This window comes from Dermacentor albipictus, chromosome 4, assembly GCF_038994185.2.
Source record: "Dermacentor albipictus isolate Rhodes 1998 colony chromosome 4, USDA_Dalb.pri_finalv2, whole genome shotgun sequence".
NCBI lineage: Eukaryota > Metazoa > Arthropoda > Arachnida > Ixodida > Ixodidae > Dermacentor > Dermacentor albipictus.
This window is the reverse complement of record NC_091824.1, coordinates 108,841,862-108,857,590: the sequence shown is the minus strand read 5'-3', so window position 1 is coordinate 108,857,590 and position 15,729 is coordinate 108,841,862. Positions and strand designations below refer to the sequence as shown.

General features: G+C 42.4%; 1 protein-coding gene across 1 annotated transcript; it reads right to left on the bottom strand.

Annotated features, from left to right (window-relative positions):
• Positions 1-748: 748 nt before the first annotated feature.
• LOC139059686 (acetylcholinesterase-1-like) lies at positions 749-5,166 on the bottom strand. The gene is made up of 3 exons (XM_070538118.1): positions 5,073-5,166; positions 2,708-4,180; positions 749-1,161 (listed from the first exon to the last, which is right to left on the bottom strand). Coding segments are annotated over exons 1-3 (1,617 nt in total). The 5' UTR covers positions 5,075-5,166; the 3' UTR covers positions 749-1,019.
• Between the last annotated feature and the right edge of the window lie 10,563 nt (positions 5,167-15,729).

Below are 15,729 nucleotides of genomic sequence, written 5' to 3'. Positions count from 1 at the left end.
AGTATTAAATTTCTACTTGGACATTATAATGTGGGCAAGGGGGAAAGCTGTGAAACTTCCCCCAGCCATAGATATCGTAAACTACGAATAGCTGTTACGATGCAGGCCGCACTGATGCACTGATACCAATGCAGTTTTTGTCATGCATGCTTCGCCGACGTCGCGGCTGCGCAATTTTCTGCAGCCTGAGTTTTGAGTGGGGTCGATCCCAGCTTCAATACTAGTTGCGGTCTATAATTTTCTGCGTACATTTATATATTATTGAATCATTGTGGTTGCGTCGTGATAGTGAGCACTTCTTGTCACGGACAGGATACGGCCGGTAAATATTGGCTTGAAATGGGACATTAAATGTACACGTTCTAAATATTGTCGGTAGTAAAATTGTTGTACAATTGTTGTATAGCCTGCTATTCATAACCTCCGTCTACAGAGGTTATGGATAGCAACTCACTCCATCAATTTATTTCACGTTGCCTAGGGGGCCTTCGACTCAGCAAATGAAGCTTCGTTACATTGTTGTTGTTGTTGTTGCTGCTGCTGCTGATGCTGCTGGTGCTGCTGCTATTCAGTCGACGCAATGATCAGTGAAAATACTCGAACATTTGGTCAATCAGTGAGGCGGATATTTATTGTTTTGTAACAGTTGTGATTCATAAGTTCCAAGCGACAGGGAGTGGCTTTATGCTCGTACGCTAAGGTCGAGTCCTCTAAACGCTGTCAAATTCAGAATTCCCGAATGTATTAGTGCTATTTAAAGCATTGTCACCGCAACACAAGCGAAGGAATGAAAAGGCGTAGCCTCCCATTTTGTTCCTTCCTCTCTCTTTTTTATTTAATCATGACACATCTACTATGCCATAAAAAGCAAGTGTAAGCGTTGTAAATTGTTCTGCTCCAAATCAATCAGCTAAAGAAATGTCTGACATTATCTGAAATCATCCTAGTTTTTTTTTCTTTTATATAACCAAGCGTATTGACCTTGCATTGGCATGGACAACCTGGTAAACATATCGGCGTCACAGAAGCGTCCTCCACAAATCGCAGCTAGTTGCAACAAAATTTTTTGCCATGGTGTAATTTCCAGGTTGGAGCCAAATGAAGTCTCCATGCTGCAGCGAGAACTCCGGCCATTCCGTTCCATCAGGCAAAACAGGTACCCTGTGGCAGACGAAGATTCATGAACAAGAAAACCATATGTAAGCTCGTGGTAAATAGGAAAGAAAACGTTCAATTTACATTCAAGAGGTAATAGAGACTCGACACCTATCCCAAGCATAAAAGATCTCAGAAGAAATCGTTGCTTGAAAGCAAATTGTTCCCTGTCACGTTACCTATACTGTTACTTTCATTGATGTGATAAGACTTTCCTCTGAGCATGGCTCCAGCTACTCATTGTATCATGAAGAGGAAGTGTTATACACCCGTATAGGTTTAACAATGGATGCATCTATCCTCCCTAGACCCGTAGACAACTCATGAAACTAATCACTTTTGAAGTGAGTTCTTATTATTGACTGGTATTTTACGAGCATACAAAGCCCATTTCTGTTTCCTTTAAAAGTCATATTGAAGTGCTAGAAGCAGCATCACCATGTAGGTGAACAAAGTAACCGCTTGCTCATGTTAGCTATATGCTAAAAACCACCTTCCTTTGCCTAAACAAAGAGACGAAGATGTAACATAGTGTGGAGGGTTGGTATGCCCATGCTGCATCCCGAATTTTTCCTGTCGTCTAGGGGTACCAGAAATGCACTTCAATGTGCTTTTCTTTAGTTCCCACTTTCTCGAACGCAGAAGGCTAGAATGTTGTGGCATGTGAGAAATGCCAGCGAACTTCCACTTTCTTACTAAGCCACTTCCGAGATCTCAAAGAATGTCTTACGTGATTGCTTCTGACTTATTTTTTAAAAGAGCTGACTGCAATGCTCATTATAAAGTTCAATGACTCGCGAGAAGATATGATATACTCATGGGGCACAAAGAGATTGTATGCGCATTTTTGCAGGGTTTTTTGGCTGGATACATAAAATGAAACAATCCAAAATAATCCGGACACTACGGGTGTGCTCAGTCAGCAAATCACTTATCATGTAGAACCGAGTTCATCTTTCCAAATTACTTTCGTAAATAATCATTGCGGTGCGCAGACCTGCCTTCGAGTTTTAAGAGAATATCGAGCCCTTTCCATACCGATACAGACATATATTAAAACGTATTTCATCTTTTCAATGACGTTTCCATTAAGAATGGAAGCATTCAATGCACTGTATGGTTCAGAAAAACCTGGGAGATACCTTGCTCCTAATATAAACGGTGAAAAAAAACTTGAGTTTATGTTTCTGTTTCGGCCCTTTGACATTCTAACTGTACCTCTGGAAATACATCCCATACGTTCACTGGTGTTGCGGTATTCTGGTATATATATATATATATATATATATATATATATATATATATATATATATATATATATATATATATATATATATATATATATATATATATATATATATATATCGCTAGTGCATAGTAGCTTGTGCTGGTCCGGTACTTGTCTCCATCTGTGGCGTGCGTTTGCTACCACACTCAAACATGTCGAGGAGCATAAAGTGTTCACTGAGTAGCCACTCTCGTTTAAATACCCAAGACAACAATGTCCAGTAAGTCCGAGCACCAGACAAAGAACCCTTCCTTGCACACTTACCCAGTTCGAGCGAATGACGTCAGACTCTTCATGGCGTATACGCTATATTCTCGGTCTTCGTCCGTGTAGTTTGCTGGACCCAGGAAAGGAATGCCGAATACGAACTGCACTTCCTGCAGGTGCGTTGCGCCAAACCACTCTGGCAACTGTGACTTCCTGGACCGGTGCGCAAAAACCACTGCGTACACCTTCCTGCCTTTAGCGGAGTACTTCTCGGCAAAGAGCCTTGTTGGACAGTTGAAAAAACAGTCACCCATTAGCCCTGCCACCATCTGTCTCAGTGCAGTCTTGTTATCAGCAGGAATAGCCTTCATATAGTCCGTGGCTACGGCACGGAAGCTGTCTTTGAAAAAAGTTCGCATAAGGCTGTCGACAGACGCTTTCAGCAAATCCCCACCGACAGTACTCAAGTCGTCCTTAACGACTTCGTCATCTCGCAGAACAAGAAATACAAAAGGTCCCTCGTTAGCCGTAACGCTTACCATTGCGTCGACAGTGCTAAAATATTCGTTCTCGCTGGCGACTGATGGAAGAAACGGGAGGAACTCAGTCTCCAGCGTTGGCCTAAATGTTAATTGCGTGGCCGTACAAATTTCCTCCGCTTCTCTGCGCCTAAGACACTCGAGTGCTTGGCTGGTATTAGTCGCCAGGTCGAAGGAGCCACAGCCTACGGCTTTAGAGAGAACGTTGCCTTTAGCGATGCTCTGGGCCACAGTGTCGACGCAAGTGTCGTGGCTCATGGCGGTGCTCATCAGGAAAACTCGATGAAAGAGATCGCGACTGTGAGGCGACAGAACGTGAGCATGAGTCATTCTGGCACCGGAGCTTTCACCAAACAGAGTCACCGCATGCGGATCTCCGCCGAATGCGTGTATGTTTCGGCGGACCCATTGCAAGACAAACAGCTGGTCCCACAGACCCAAGTTACCGGGTGCTTCAGTATGATTTGCGTCCAAGAAACCGAACACTGACAGGCGAAAGTTGCAAGAAACTACGGCAACGTCATTGAGGGCTGCCAAGGCAGAGCCGTTATACCTAGCTTCGTATGCCGAGCCCGCTGTAAACATTCCTCCGTGAAGCCACACCAGAACGGGCAGTTTCAACCTTTCCGAAGCCAGCGGTGTCCAGACGTTCAGATAGAGACAGTCTTCGGAGAGCTTCATTGGAATGTCAAAGATTTTCGGATACGGAGACTGAATGCAGGAGTTCTTAGCGCCTGTTGCATCGTAGACTCCGTCCCGCGGAGAAAGGGGTTGTGGTTTCTGGAACCGCAGTTCTTCGACTGGTGGTTTAGCGTATGGAATTCCCAAGAACACTTGAATGTCTTTTCCGAGTACCGTTTGGGACAGGCCCCGAAGGAAACCATCTGCTGTCGAGACGACTACGCTACTAGTGGCGTAGGATGATGGCAGAACGAGTGCCGTGAAGAGTATGTTCGTGTAGATGACCATTTGGCCCTTCCTGAAGCAACTCCTGCAAGGACCAAAGCAGTCGTGAGAGCGTAACAACAGAGTTCGCTGCTCCGGGATTTTTCAGATGACTGAGCGCCACTCCGAGCAGTGCCGCCGAATACATAATTATTTCATCTATATTAAACTATCCCGTATTCTGTGTTTAAAAGTGTTCAAAAATACTCTACAGACGCCTCCATAAACGTATCCTTGATATTAACGCTTGCGGCGACTACTGTAAACTACTAATCAAGCACGCTACCCTCATTTTCAATTGGGTTGACTTGAATCGTTTATCAATTTTCCTAAGGAGCGCGTACACGCTTTCTAATAAAAACAGACACATTTACCAGAATAGAAAGTCGCATCTACAATTTTGAGAATGTTTCTAAGTTGCGATATACCAAACGTTACCCCCACAACCCCATTCTTCCCTTCTCCCTCCCTTCCACACGAATTCCTTTTTTTTTTTTGAAGGGAGCAACAGCATATCAAGTTCAGATTCCAAATTACTTGTTCCAACTTGTAACGTTCATTCTACGTCCTGGTGAGGAATGGAAAGGCGAGATAGTTGCACATGGACTTTAAGTGCCATTCAGTGAAATATTTAATCACTTTGTATTTTTTTTTTCACATTAGAATAATGAGGACGATGGCAACCCTTTGCCCACGTACAGCGGCTGTACGGCGTGAGTTTAATGACATCAAATACGCAACGTATCAAATACACCATCTCCACATCAACTTTCGCGCTTATTCTTGTTGTTCTTCATGCCGGGTACGCTATTTTCTAGTAATTATCAATTACGGGCACGGAGACACCTCGGCACTTTACGGGATTAATTCTTTTCTGATACTTTATTTTATTTTTATTATAATTTCTTTAGAAAATGAAAGACGTTATGTCAACTTACATTCTGCAATGCGTGTGGACTCTCCTCGTCTTCGACGGTGCAAGAACCTACCAGAGCACAGCAGTGATTTTGATAATCGAGTGGCTTGTGTCGCAGGATCTATGCCGACCGTACGTGCATTTTCCTGTTTATGATTTCTGTATTTCGTTTTATCTCTGCAACAGTTTGTTCCTCCAAGCAACCGATAAGAAAGCCACTCGAGAACGGCCAACGTTAACCTCGTCGTCTTTCCTTTGACCCCTCTTCAGCCTCCTTCGTCGTTTCTGCCGATATGAAATCTGGGCATTTTTGGTCCCGTGTCAATGTATCATATGAAAACGAAATGCGTACGGTTGTTTTACTGTTCCCGGTAACAAACTAAAGCGCTGTCGAATGATTCATCCTTTACGAGTGTGTCTGTGCATAGACAAGCGAAATTGTGACTTTGCTAGTAATAACAAATACGATGCTCCACGGCAGCTGCCAATCAAGGCATTCCATCCTCGCTGAAGTAGCATGTACATGTGTTGGGTGTGTATAGTAAATGGAAAGGAAGGCGGTAAGTGTCTCACGTAGAGTGGACGTCTGAAGATGCAGTTTTCAGACGACCACTTGCTTTCAACGTCCACTTGCTTCAGACGTCCACGATGCTTTCAGAAGCTGTTCTTCACTTTCGTGAGTGGTTGAAAGCATCGTAAATATTGTTTTCTTGTTTTCTTTTTCTGTCTGCCCTTCAACTGTTCCTTATATATATATATATACTGGCTGGTATATTTGTTCCAGCCTATTTGTCTTTGCCTCTGTTGGCATACTAGTACGCTCAGATGAAAAAAAAAAGAAGGCATAAGAATTGTGCGCCCTTGCAGAATCAGAACCTAATTTCAATCTAAGCTGTTCCTTTTTCCTCTCGGTCAATTCAATGAATACTTTCCCTTGCTTGTAATTAACGCACCTACTTAAAAATTTGGAACGCGTATCACTAGCTAGTTTTCTATATTGCTCGCACATAAGGCTTTCGAGCACTTGTCGAGACATTTTTCTGCAAAGGAAGTAATTCATACGCACTCATTTTTTTTGCTTCCCGGGAACATTGGCCATAATATTCTCAGGCCATGTTGATATTGAATGAAATAAGGCAGCACACAGACTGACGACTACGGCACATAATCCGGCTACCTTCACCCTTTTTGAATTTTCAACACCAAGTGCCAAGCGCTTTTTATCTATGCTACGGCAGAGAATTAGGGAAGACACGTGGTTACCAGGCAAGGTTATCTTTCCTATGCAGGACTGACCGTTTTTTGGGATTCACAACATACCAACGCATTGACAACTGGTGAATAAACCCAGTTTATTGACCAGTGAACCAGTTCCTTTCACCCAAAAGGATCACGTACTCGTGACGCCTGCGACAGAAATGATGGTCCCCATCCGCGGCCAAGGTTTGTGAGTGGTTAGTTCCAAGGTTAGTTTTAGTAGTGAAAACATAAATACACAAGAAAGTAGATGGGAAAATGGTGCCGCGGTAGCTCAATTGGTTAGAGCTTCGCAGGCGTAATGCGAAGACGGGGGATCGTTGCCCACCTGCGGCAAGTTGTGTTTTCTTCCGCTTGTATTGTCAATAACTTATCATTTTCTCAATTCAGTTGAACTATACATATATATATATATACACACACATATATATATATATATATATATATATATATATATATATATATATATATATATATATATATATATATATATATATATATATATATATAACGTCATTGTGTCCTGGTCGTGCTGAAACAAAAACACGCTGTCACGGCTCTTCGCGATTTGCTGGCAAACATAGACTTTATGCAGTCGCGGTGAACGATAGTTCGTCGTGAACGTGCTCACTAAACGACATTGTAAACGTTTGCGCGAACTTGCGCTATCTGTATGTGGCTTTATTGTTCACTGGGTTTTCTTTTATATGCTGTGACTGGACGCTCGCTGCTGCTGCTGATGATCATTTATTCCCGCCGCCATTGACACGGGGCGCCTACAAACAGTCACCTAGCCTAAATTAATCAAGTAAGCTACACAAGCTTTTCATTCTAGCATATCTGTGCACATCTCCTTAATCTTTTTTTATTTTCCTCAAAACTCCTTCATCTAACTTATACCGCTAGATGGTGGTATCAATCTCTTGCCTGCTTTTTTTCCACCAGTACTCCCAACGTATTTTGCTTATCTCGAGTGCTTACCGGTTGATGCTTCCGTCCACTTCAAATCCAAGTGCTTCTGGAATGTGTACATTCCCTACGGGTCTCACTAGGTGAATCCATTCGCATTCCATTAGGATGTACTTTCTTCATAAGCCTATCTTATGTCCACTGCAGGACGAAGGCCTCTCCCTGCGATTTCCAATTACCCCTGTAACAAGCAACACACATGCCACATATGCAATAATCTCGTATGATCATATGATAACACATATGTTTCATATGTATTCCCGTATGATCATCCGATATTATTGGATTTGTGACATACGTGTCATATGAGATCTTTCTATAGGGATGGCTGCATTTAATTACCTTACTCACTTCCTGCGCTGACCGCAGTAGGGGCGTTAGCGGCTTTCATTTGTTGCAGTGAGATAACGAAAGCTTATTTCCTTCACGTAAAGCTTCTTAGCAGTTCTTTTGTGAGCCGTGGAGTTAAACAATATGATGTGTACGTTGTGAGTGAGCTGGTAAACGAACCAACTTTACTGCTGCTGTAGCTTTTACGGGAACTTTCAAAATTAAACATATATGAGTGTATGAAACGGCTCACGTTTCTACACACGTCCGTTGTTTTCGTTCATAGATCATGTGCATAACATTTCAACTGTGATCGACGCGGTAAAAACAACAAGCAGACATATGACACAAATACTCTGTCTGCTTTACTTGCTGTCTGTGCTCTTTTTTAGAATATCAACCAACTCCGTACACTCGTGCTGTTTAGAGCTAAAACATTTTTTTCTTGTTGCAAGAGGAGAATTTGCTTCTAATTGGGGTAGTGACGTGAACTGTCATCGGCCCAGATAGCTGGCTATGTGCAAGTTTGTCTAATATGTTTCACTGTGCTTCTGTCTTTACAACTTCTGCTTATTTCTTCTGCCTACACTTTATATTTGTTGTGTTCATCATGATCTGACCTGTCTCTGCTTTGCTGAAGACGAATGGACACAAGTACTGGTTGCTGTTGGTTTACTGAGTCTGAACCTGGTATGTATATCCATTTGCCAAGTGCATGCTGCTGCTTCCAATGCAGGTACTGCTCCTCTAAAGGTGGATTTAATTATTCGTGATTTGAGTTATATGTGACACCAGAGAATTATTGTCCTAGAAAGGTGGCAAAGCTTGCCCACAAAGTTAAGGTATGAAGATGCTTAACGACTTGAATGTTTACTATTTCAGTGTTCTAACTGTGCACAAAATATTACGCGCATATAATATTGGAGTCGCAAAATGCATATAATAAAAGAGGAATCCAGAAAATTTGCTTCCAGATGTCGTCAGACAATACATTTTAGAGAAATAATTATATTATTAGCTGCCAATAACTGTTTTCAGCTCTAGTGCATTTTTATACAACCAGTGTTGCTTCGTTGCGTGTTACCTTCACGTGCTTGTTACAAACAAAACATTTAGCCCGGTGACTCAACTGACTTTTCTTGCTCATAAAGTACAAATGTCTCGACTTTGGCAGCCTAGGTGCCTCAAGGAAGACCACGAGGGTTTATTGGCTAGTTGCCTGCTTCTAAGATCATGTGCTATGTAATGTCTGTGGTTGAAGGGATACTTCGCATCTGCCATCATGACTCTGAGTGCTGCTGCATAGCAATTCTACGAGTATGTTTCCTACATAGGCGCAACTTTCCAAGAAAATTGGCATTGGAACTATTGCCGCTGTATCTCACTTGGTAGAGCATCGCAAGCGCAAGGCAGAAAATGTAGGTTCAGCTCCGTTGTCTCTTAATGCAAAGCAGTATCATGATCTATCTTTGGGTTGCTTCGTACATCTGGCTAGGTAGCCTCAATAATAATTAGTGACGTGCCTGATGGCGGCTCTTGAGCCCGAGTCCCTAGTGCAGCAGCCCAATTCCTTACCCATTAAGCTACAGATGCATGCATAGATCGCCAGATCAATCTCACTGCTTCTCTTGTAGCAGGTAATGCTTTCAGATGTTATGTGACACTCACAGACAAGGCAAAAGCGCGAAAAAACGAAGGGCAAGAAGGGGAACACATACCAGTGCAGGTGTGCATTCCCCTTCTTGTCCTTTGGCTTTTCGTGCTGATCCCCTGTGGAGTATGTGCCGAATCGCCCAAGCCGCCACGGGTTGCAGTTTATTCTCACAGAGTTTGGGATTCGCCCGTTTCAGCTAAGATGCAACATAAAGTAAGTGTCGTGTCTGCTTCGGTGATGCACTGGGCGTGCAAATGTTTTGGTTTCTCTATGTTGACGTATTGTGCTTTCTATTTCGTGTGCTGTTAGGCATTACGTCAATCGCAGCTTCGATAACGTACCGATAAAACCAATTGTATGCAGGTGCTTGATAGTGACGTGTAGCTCCTTCTTCCTCATTCTCCTTTGCATACAGCAGGTGGTGTTCCAGTTTAGCACCGTGCACATGTGTGGCACATTTCCTTGCTCTTATTCTGATGATTTGTCATGTGTTGTACATAGAGGGAAAGCCAGTCAACCACGTCATGGTTGTTAGTTCTGCTGACTACAGTGCAATCTCGCTGTCTTGACACGCCATAACAGCTGACATCTGGGGGTGAGGTAGCATGTTGCTGTCCCTAGTCATGAGGCATAGCCAAGGCTGGAGGAATACAAAATTCCATATTTAAAAATACACCCAACACCCACCAATGGGAGTACAAATTTATTCCTAAGCGTGATTTACGCCAGTTATAAAGGTTCACGAAAGGGGCTTGGTAAATGGCCAAGCAGAGTGAATACGAGCACCAACTTCCGTCTTCTTTCACATCCTTTGTTGGCGCCTGTCTTTGCCGCTACATAGTAATTCATTAGTAAACAGTTCGCTAAGCTATCCGAAACTGAAAACTCGCTAGAGCATAAAAAACGCGACTATAGGCACCTGTGTTTCTCCTGTTTAAATCGCGGTTGTGAGGTATCAAACAAAGCACAACATAAATAATACATTGGGGGTCGCAACCCTGTAATGTGCACATTGAGTGCCTATTCGCTTCTTTTGAGGGTGCTGGAGATTTCTGGTTGGGTTGCCTCAATGTGTTAGCTCAGTGTATCTTCCTTCCAAGGCTTTCAAACAGATGCCTTAGAGCATGTTTGTTAAAGCCGCCATAGATGTGTTCTTATTGTTCAGGTTACATCTGACGATAACTGAATGTTCTTGTGGCTATGCTTCAGGACACACATGGTGCTCAATTCTGAATTATTGTTGGCATGCTTTTTCACAAATGGTTTTAGTAACATGACTGCACAGGCGATGCAAAATGAGGCGCAGCATGTACTTCAACTCCGGCGTGTTCATGATCACCTACGGTATCCCAGTGATGCAGACCAAGTATCACAAAGAATAAATGTTGCCTCTCTTTCTTACAGGCAGCTGTGTTTCAGCTAAATCTGCTTTTCCTGTGTCCAGTGACCTTGCGGCTCAATTAGTGCTTGCCAATTTTCGTTACACTGCAACCCACTAAATATATGAAATCTTAAAATGTGATGCCTCCCCTCTCTTTCTTGTACTTTTGGCCTTTCATTTTGCTGCAATTTAGGTGGACCTGAAACTAACTGAGAAAACAAAATAGGCATGTGTGGGTAGGAATAACTGTTCCTGGTGACCGAACTTGAGGTCTTTGCCTCAAGGAAATGGGTTTTAGAGTGTTAGGCTCTTTTTGGGTATCTCGTGACTATCAGACCTGATAGACAGTAAGTAACGCAAGTTGCACAAAACGGAGCATCCTTCTCTAGGGAAACTGTTTGGATAAGAAGTATGCTATGCAGCGCCAATTGTCCTATGAGCAGGCACAACTGCGGATACAAATTATAGCCTGTACTTTAGAATCATTTCACATCTGGTTGTGAACTTTCCGGGCCACTTCACAACTGCAAGCTGAATCTGATGTAGGCTGTCTCAGGGTCATGACTGGTGAACACTAAGAATGCACCCTGTGACTGAAGTTTGAACATTTTGAGCCCACCATTTGCAAACGCTTTTATTGTGCACTCGGTAGGAGACATTTCTCCAGGATTCTTGATATAATTTTAAATGATCCTAGAAGCAACACTTATTGAGGGGCGTTATGCTAGTTTTTCATATTGTCACTAATGTCCTGTAGTCACAATTACTTTTGTGTTGAGACTAAATAGCTAGTTATTTGTCCTAATATCATGTAGAAATGGGCATTCTCCCGTCTGCAAAGTTGAATGCGTACAAATATTTCTATATTTCACTACATAAACTTTTACAGAATTAGGAACTTTTCAAGAGTCAAGTTGTTACTCAAAAGAAACTATCACTAAGTAGTGACCTGCTTCTTTTGTTCTGTAAGTAAAACAGATTGCATATATTTGATGTTGCTTACTAACTCACTTATCTAACTCTCCGATAGAATAAACATACGCATTCACATATGTTTTCAAACAATACTTTTCTGGGGAGCCATGTTTGTGGTAATGCAACGCAAGATAAATGCTATGTTGCATGACTCTTTCCTAATATGGTTAAATTATAGTGAGTTGTGACCAATTTTAATGTTTGGCTGCTCTTTATGTGGTTCCTGGTCGATTCATGGAAGCTACGGTCAGCAGGTTCCTTTTTCTTGTCATGTGAAGATACTGCACGAAATTTTTCTATGAAGTTCTATTTAAAATCCTAGCATCTAGGATGGTACAAGCATGTGAACTGACAGCAAGTGTACATGATACAGGATAGTTTATTTTCGCCTGCCCTCTTTGTTTTATGACTGGATCCCTTGTTAAGAAGGTAGCAATGAACAGATCCACAGCTTCCTATAGGAAAGTAGATGGTGGCTGTCTCGGCGGTGGTGATTATATCTCCATTATTTTGTGAAAGAGAACGTGAGCTACTGTTCTTGCAAGCATTCGGCAAATTCGGCTCGATTTTAAGCATTCCAACTTGTTACGTCTAAAAAACACAGAAAAAATATGTCCTGTGTTCTTTTTTTACCTTTTAGCAAGCTTATTATATATCAAAGTGTTAACATATAGCTTAACATGCAGGTGAGGTTACAAAAAGCAATAATAATCAACAATAAACACTGCTTGAACGGCGAAAAACATGTGAATCAGATCATTTTATTTTGGCAACGATTTTTTGGACATAGGAGTCTAAGCAAATGTGGATCTAGCAACGTTGTAAAGACTGAATAAGATGGACGACTGCCTCTGCAGCAGAACATTTGTGGAGATTGAGCGAGCAACATTTTCCACGCTTTTTGACCACCTGATCAACACTAAGAGCAGTGATTCACCATAGGTAACTTTCCTGCTGCCTCATCACGGGCTTTCTATAGTCGACTTCCGCTAATTCTACCCTCACGGGACTGACAAAATTGATCTACTGCTCCGGCGGGTGGAATTAAACAGGATGCATAAATATGCCGAACCACCGCTGATTCATTTGGCAGTATGTGCTAGAGTAACAAGCCTCTGAAACGAACGCGCACCAACTCTCTATTTGTCCAAAGTATAAAACTAAAGGAGAAATGACTTAAAACGCCGAACCAAAATAGTAACCTAACACGTACCTCATTTTTTTTAATGGCAGTCGATTTTTTAGGTGTCAACTTCGCCGCAAAACAGCCATGATATGCGGTAAAGCATATAAATGCCGCAAACGTGGTTTTAGTTTCACACTCGATTGCACAACGTAGGCCCTTTTCGGCTCAATTTCCTTCGAGAACAAAAAGTGCCTGTTATAATCGGGTAACTACCGCAATTAGACATTGTGACCTGCCCTTACTGCCTGAAAATCTTCCTAGGGTGGGTCAAAAGTAGGCGTTTCTGACAGGAGATGGCGTTTGTTTAACGCATTCACTATCCCCTAAGCTCGGCCGAGACAGACGCTGCCACTAAAAGGAGTCGCTATTGGGGTCTGGCGAATGCCCATTTTAGGATCGAAATAATGAATGTTTAAGCCAATATAAACGAATGGGCACCTGCAGGGAAATTCGGCGAGGATCGAATTAACTGAAAAATTAAGTTACCCGGAGTCGGATGAATGGAAGCATACTGTATACACTTTTCAGTTCAACAAGGAGCTGCCTTTTTAATATGTAGTTTTCTTCCATCAATGTGGCAATGGTGCTAAATTTAGAATTTGTTCAAGTTATCCATTGTTCACATTAAAAGGACAACTTGCAAAGTAGGCATACTTTGACACTTGACACATTTGCACATAGTACATTTGCAGTAGTACATTTGCACATTTGCACAGAGTAACAGCTGCCCAGTTAACGTAGGTTGGCTGTATTATGTGCATAGCATGTGGCTGTTTTTCGAGAATGTGGTCATTCTGCAAAATAAAGCTGTACTTGTTACAAACAAATTGATGAGCTACTGCTTGTGTGTTTTCCTGGGCTCTCTGTTCTGATCGTGCTTTTTAAAGCGCAATGAGTGACTACAGACTGAACGTTGGCGTGCGATGGGACTCCTACTTGGAACGTGAAGGTGATGCTCTACATTCCCTGAGAAGTGGCTGTAGAAAAGATTGTAATCTAATAAAGCGACCTTATTTTGTGCTGAATGCAAATAAGTACCTGGGAAGTATTGTACTACTGAGGTCGCGGGCTCGATCCTGGCCGTGGTGGTCGCATACGGATGGGTGCGGAATATAAGAACGCTTGTGTACTGTGGAGTGGGTGCACATGAAAAAACTTCAGGCGATCAGCGTTAAGCCGGAGTCCGCAACCATGGAATGCCTCGCAATCGTATCGTGGTGGCGACTTATGAAACACCAGATATGAATTAATTTCAATTTACAAGTTGGGGAGAAGTCAAAAGAAATTTTATTTAGTGAAGCAGGTCTTGACACACATTAAATATCGCTCAAAGCACACCCAGCTTTCAGTGGCATGGGGTGGTCTTAAACGCTGCCATGTGCCAACCGGTATAATTTTACAAAATTAAGTACAAAAGTCCGATGTCAGTGCTCCTTTACATGTAAGTACAATGGACACTTGCCTTTAAAGGCATCATCGAAATCCTGTGTAAATGTTCATTTATGGATATCAAATGGCCCTGCATCTAAGACAGTTATAGAGTGTTAAAATAACAGGAAGCCACAAGATTTTTGTTGTGCACTGTTCCTATAGAAACAATATAAGGCAACAACAAAATATTCGAGCCTAGTGAAAAATCCATTCAAGACATTTGTGAATTTGGCAGGTTTATTATTAGTAGAGGATATGAAGGTCAAGTGCCTTGAAATTAGCGCCCAACCTCATCAGTGTTGCATCACCTATTTCAAATAATTTTTATTTTGTCATTTTGTTAAAATAAAAGTTCGCGACACCTGCTAGGATGAGTGTTTGCTTACATTCGAATGCAGCATATTCTATCTTTAGCGAATTGGATCTTTACTGATATACAGTTAAGTACTTCAAAATAGATGGTGTCGAAGTGCAAGTGACTGAGTTTTTGGAGTGGGAATTCCTGGGTGACGTTGCTTAGAAGGGTGACGTCAGGGCCCCTCCTCAGTTTTTTGTTTCCTCCATGCGACAACCCGACAGGATGGCAATGACTAGTCTACGTTCGAAAGTAGCCATTTCAAAAATCAAAACACAAACAACGATGTGACGTCACATCCAGCAAAAAATTGCTATTCTTCTTTATAAGCTTCGCTCGTCTCACGCATGCGCAGCGAATTCGAAAACCTCGGGGGCGATGATCAGGTCTCCACCTCGACGGCACTCCTTCGAGCTCGATCATGTCTATGCAGAGGCTGGTGCTGCCATCTGGCGTCATTGTGCAAACCTAAGACCCCGTTAAAAAGGGCGGGCTTTCCAATATATTTGGTTCCTTCTACATCGTAGGCAAATGAAGCTTCGCTTTATGATAAGTGTCCTTGCGCATAGCCTCCTGACACGGAAAGTCAAGCGACTCTGCACGCACAACTTTCTCGCAAGCTTCGTCTGGAGCTGAAGCCAAAACAGCAAAAATCATTATTGTCGCGCGGATCGGAATGCGACCGGTACGTAATGCTTTTTTGTTCTCGCTTCTTTCACATCTTCTTCAGCTATTCAGATAGGAAAAGCTGTAACATTTTGCACAAAAACACACGACAATGATTTTTCCAACTATAGACGGTTTCACTCGCGCAATAACAGCAGCGAGAGTGCGGCCCCAAGAAACTTCCGGTCACGGGTCTTATCAGACTACTGCGCCGGAAAACAAAGCGCGTTTTTAAGTTGTATCACTGTGCGAAAAGTCTGTTTTCAAGTTTTTAGATAAAAGAATGCCTGAAAACTAATTCATATAATTTTTGTATATCTTACGGCAGCCTACATTTGTAAAGTAACCGTTATGCATAGAGAAAGAGTGTTGGAAATCTGCGGGCGTAGATTTTAACGCACTGCTGGTACTGGATATCGCCGCCAATTAATTTTTTTGCTCGCTACATTTCTCGGGCTACCTCAGTGAACAATAC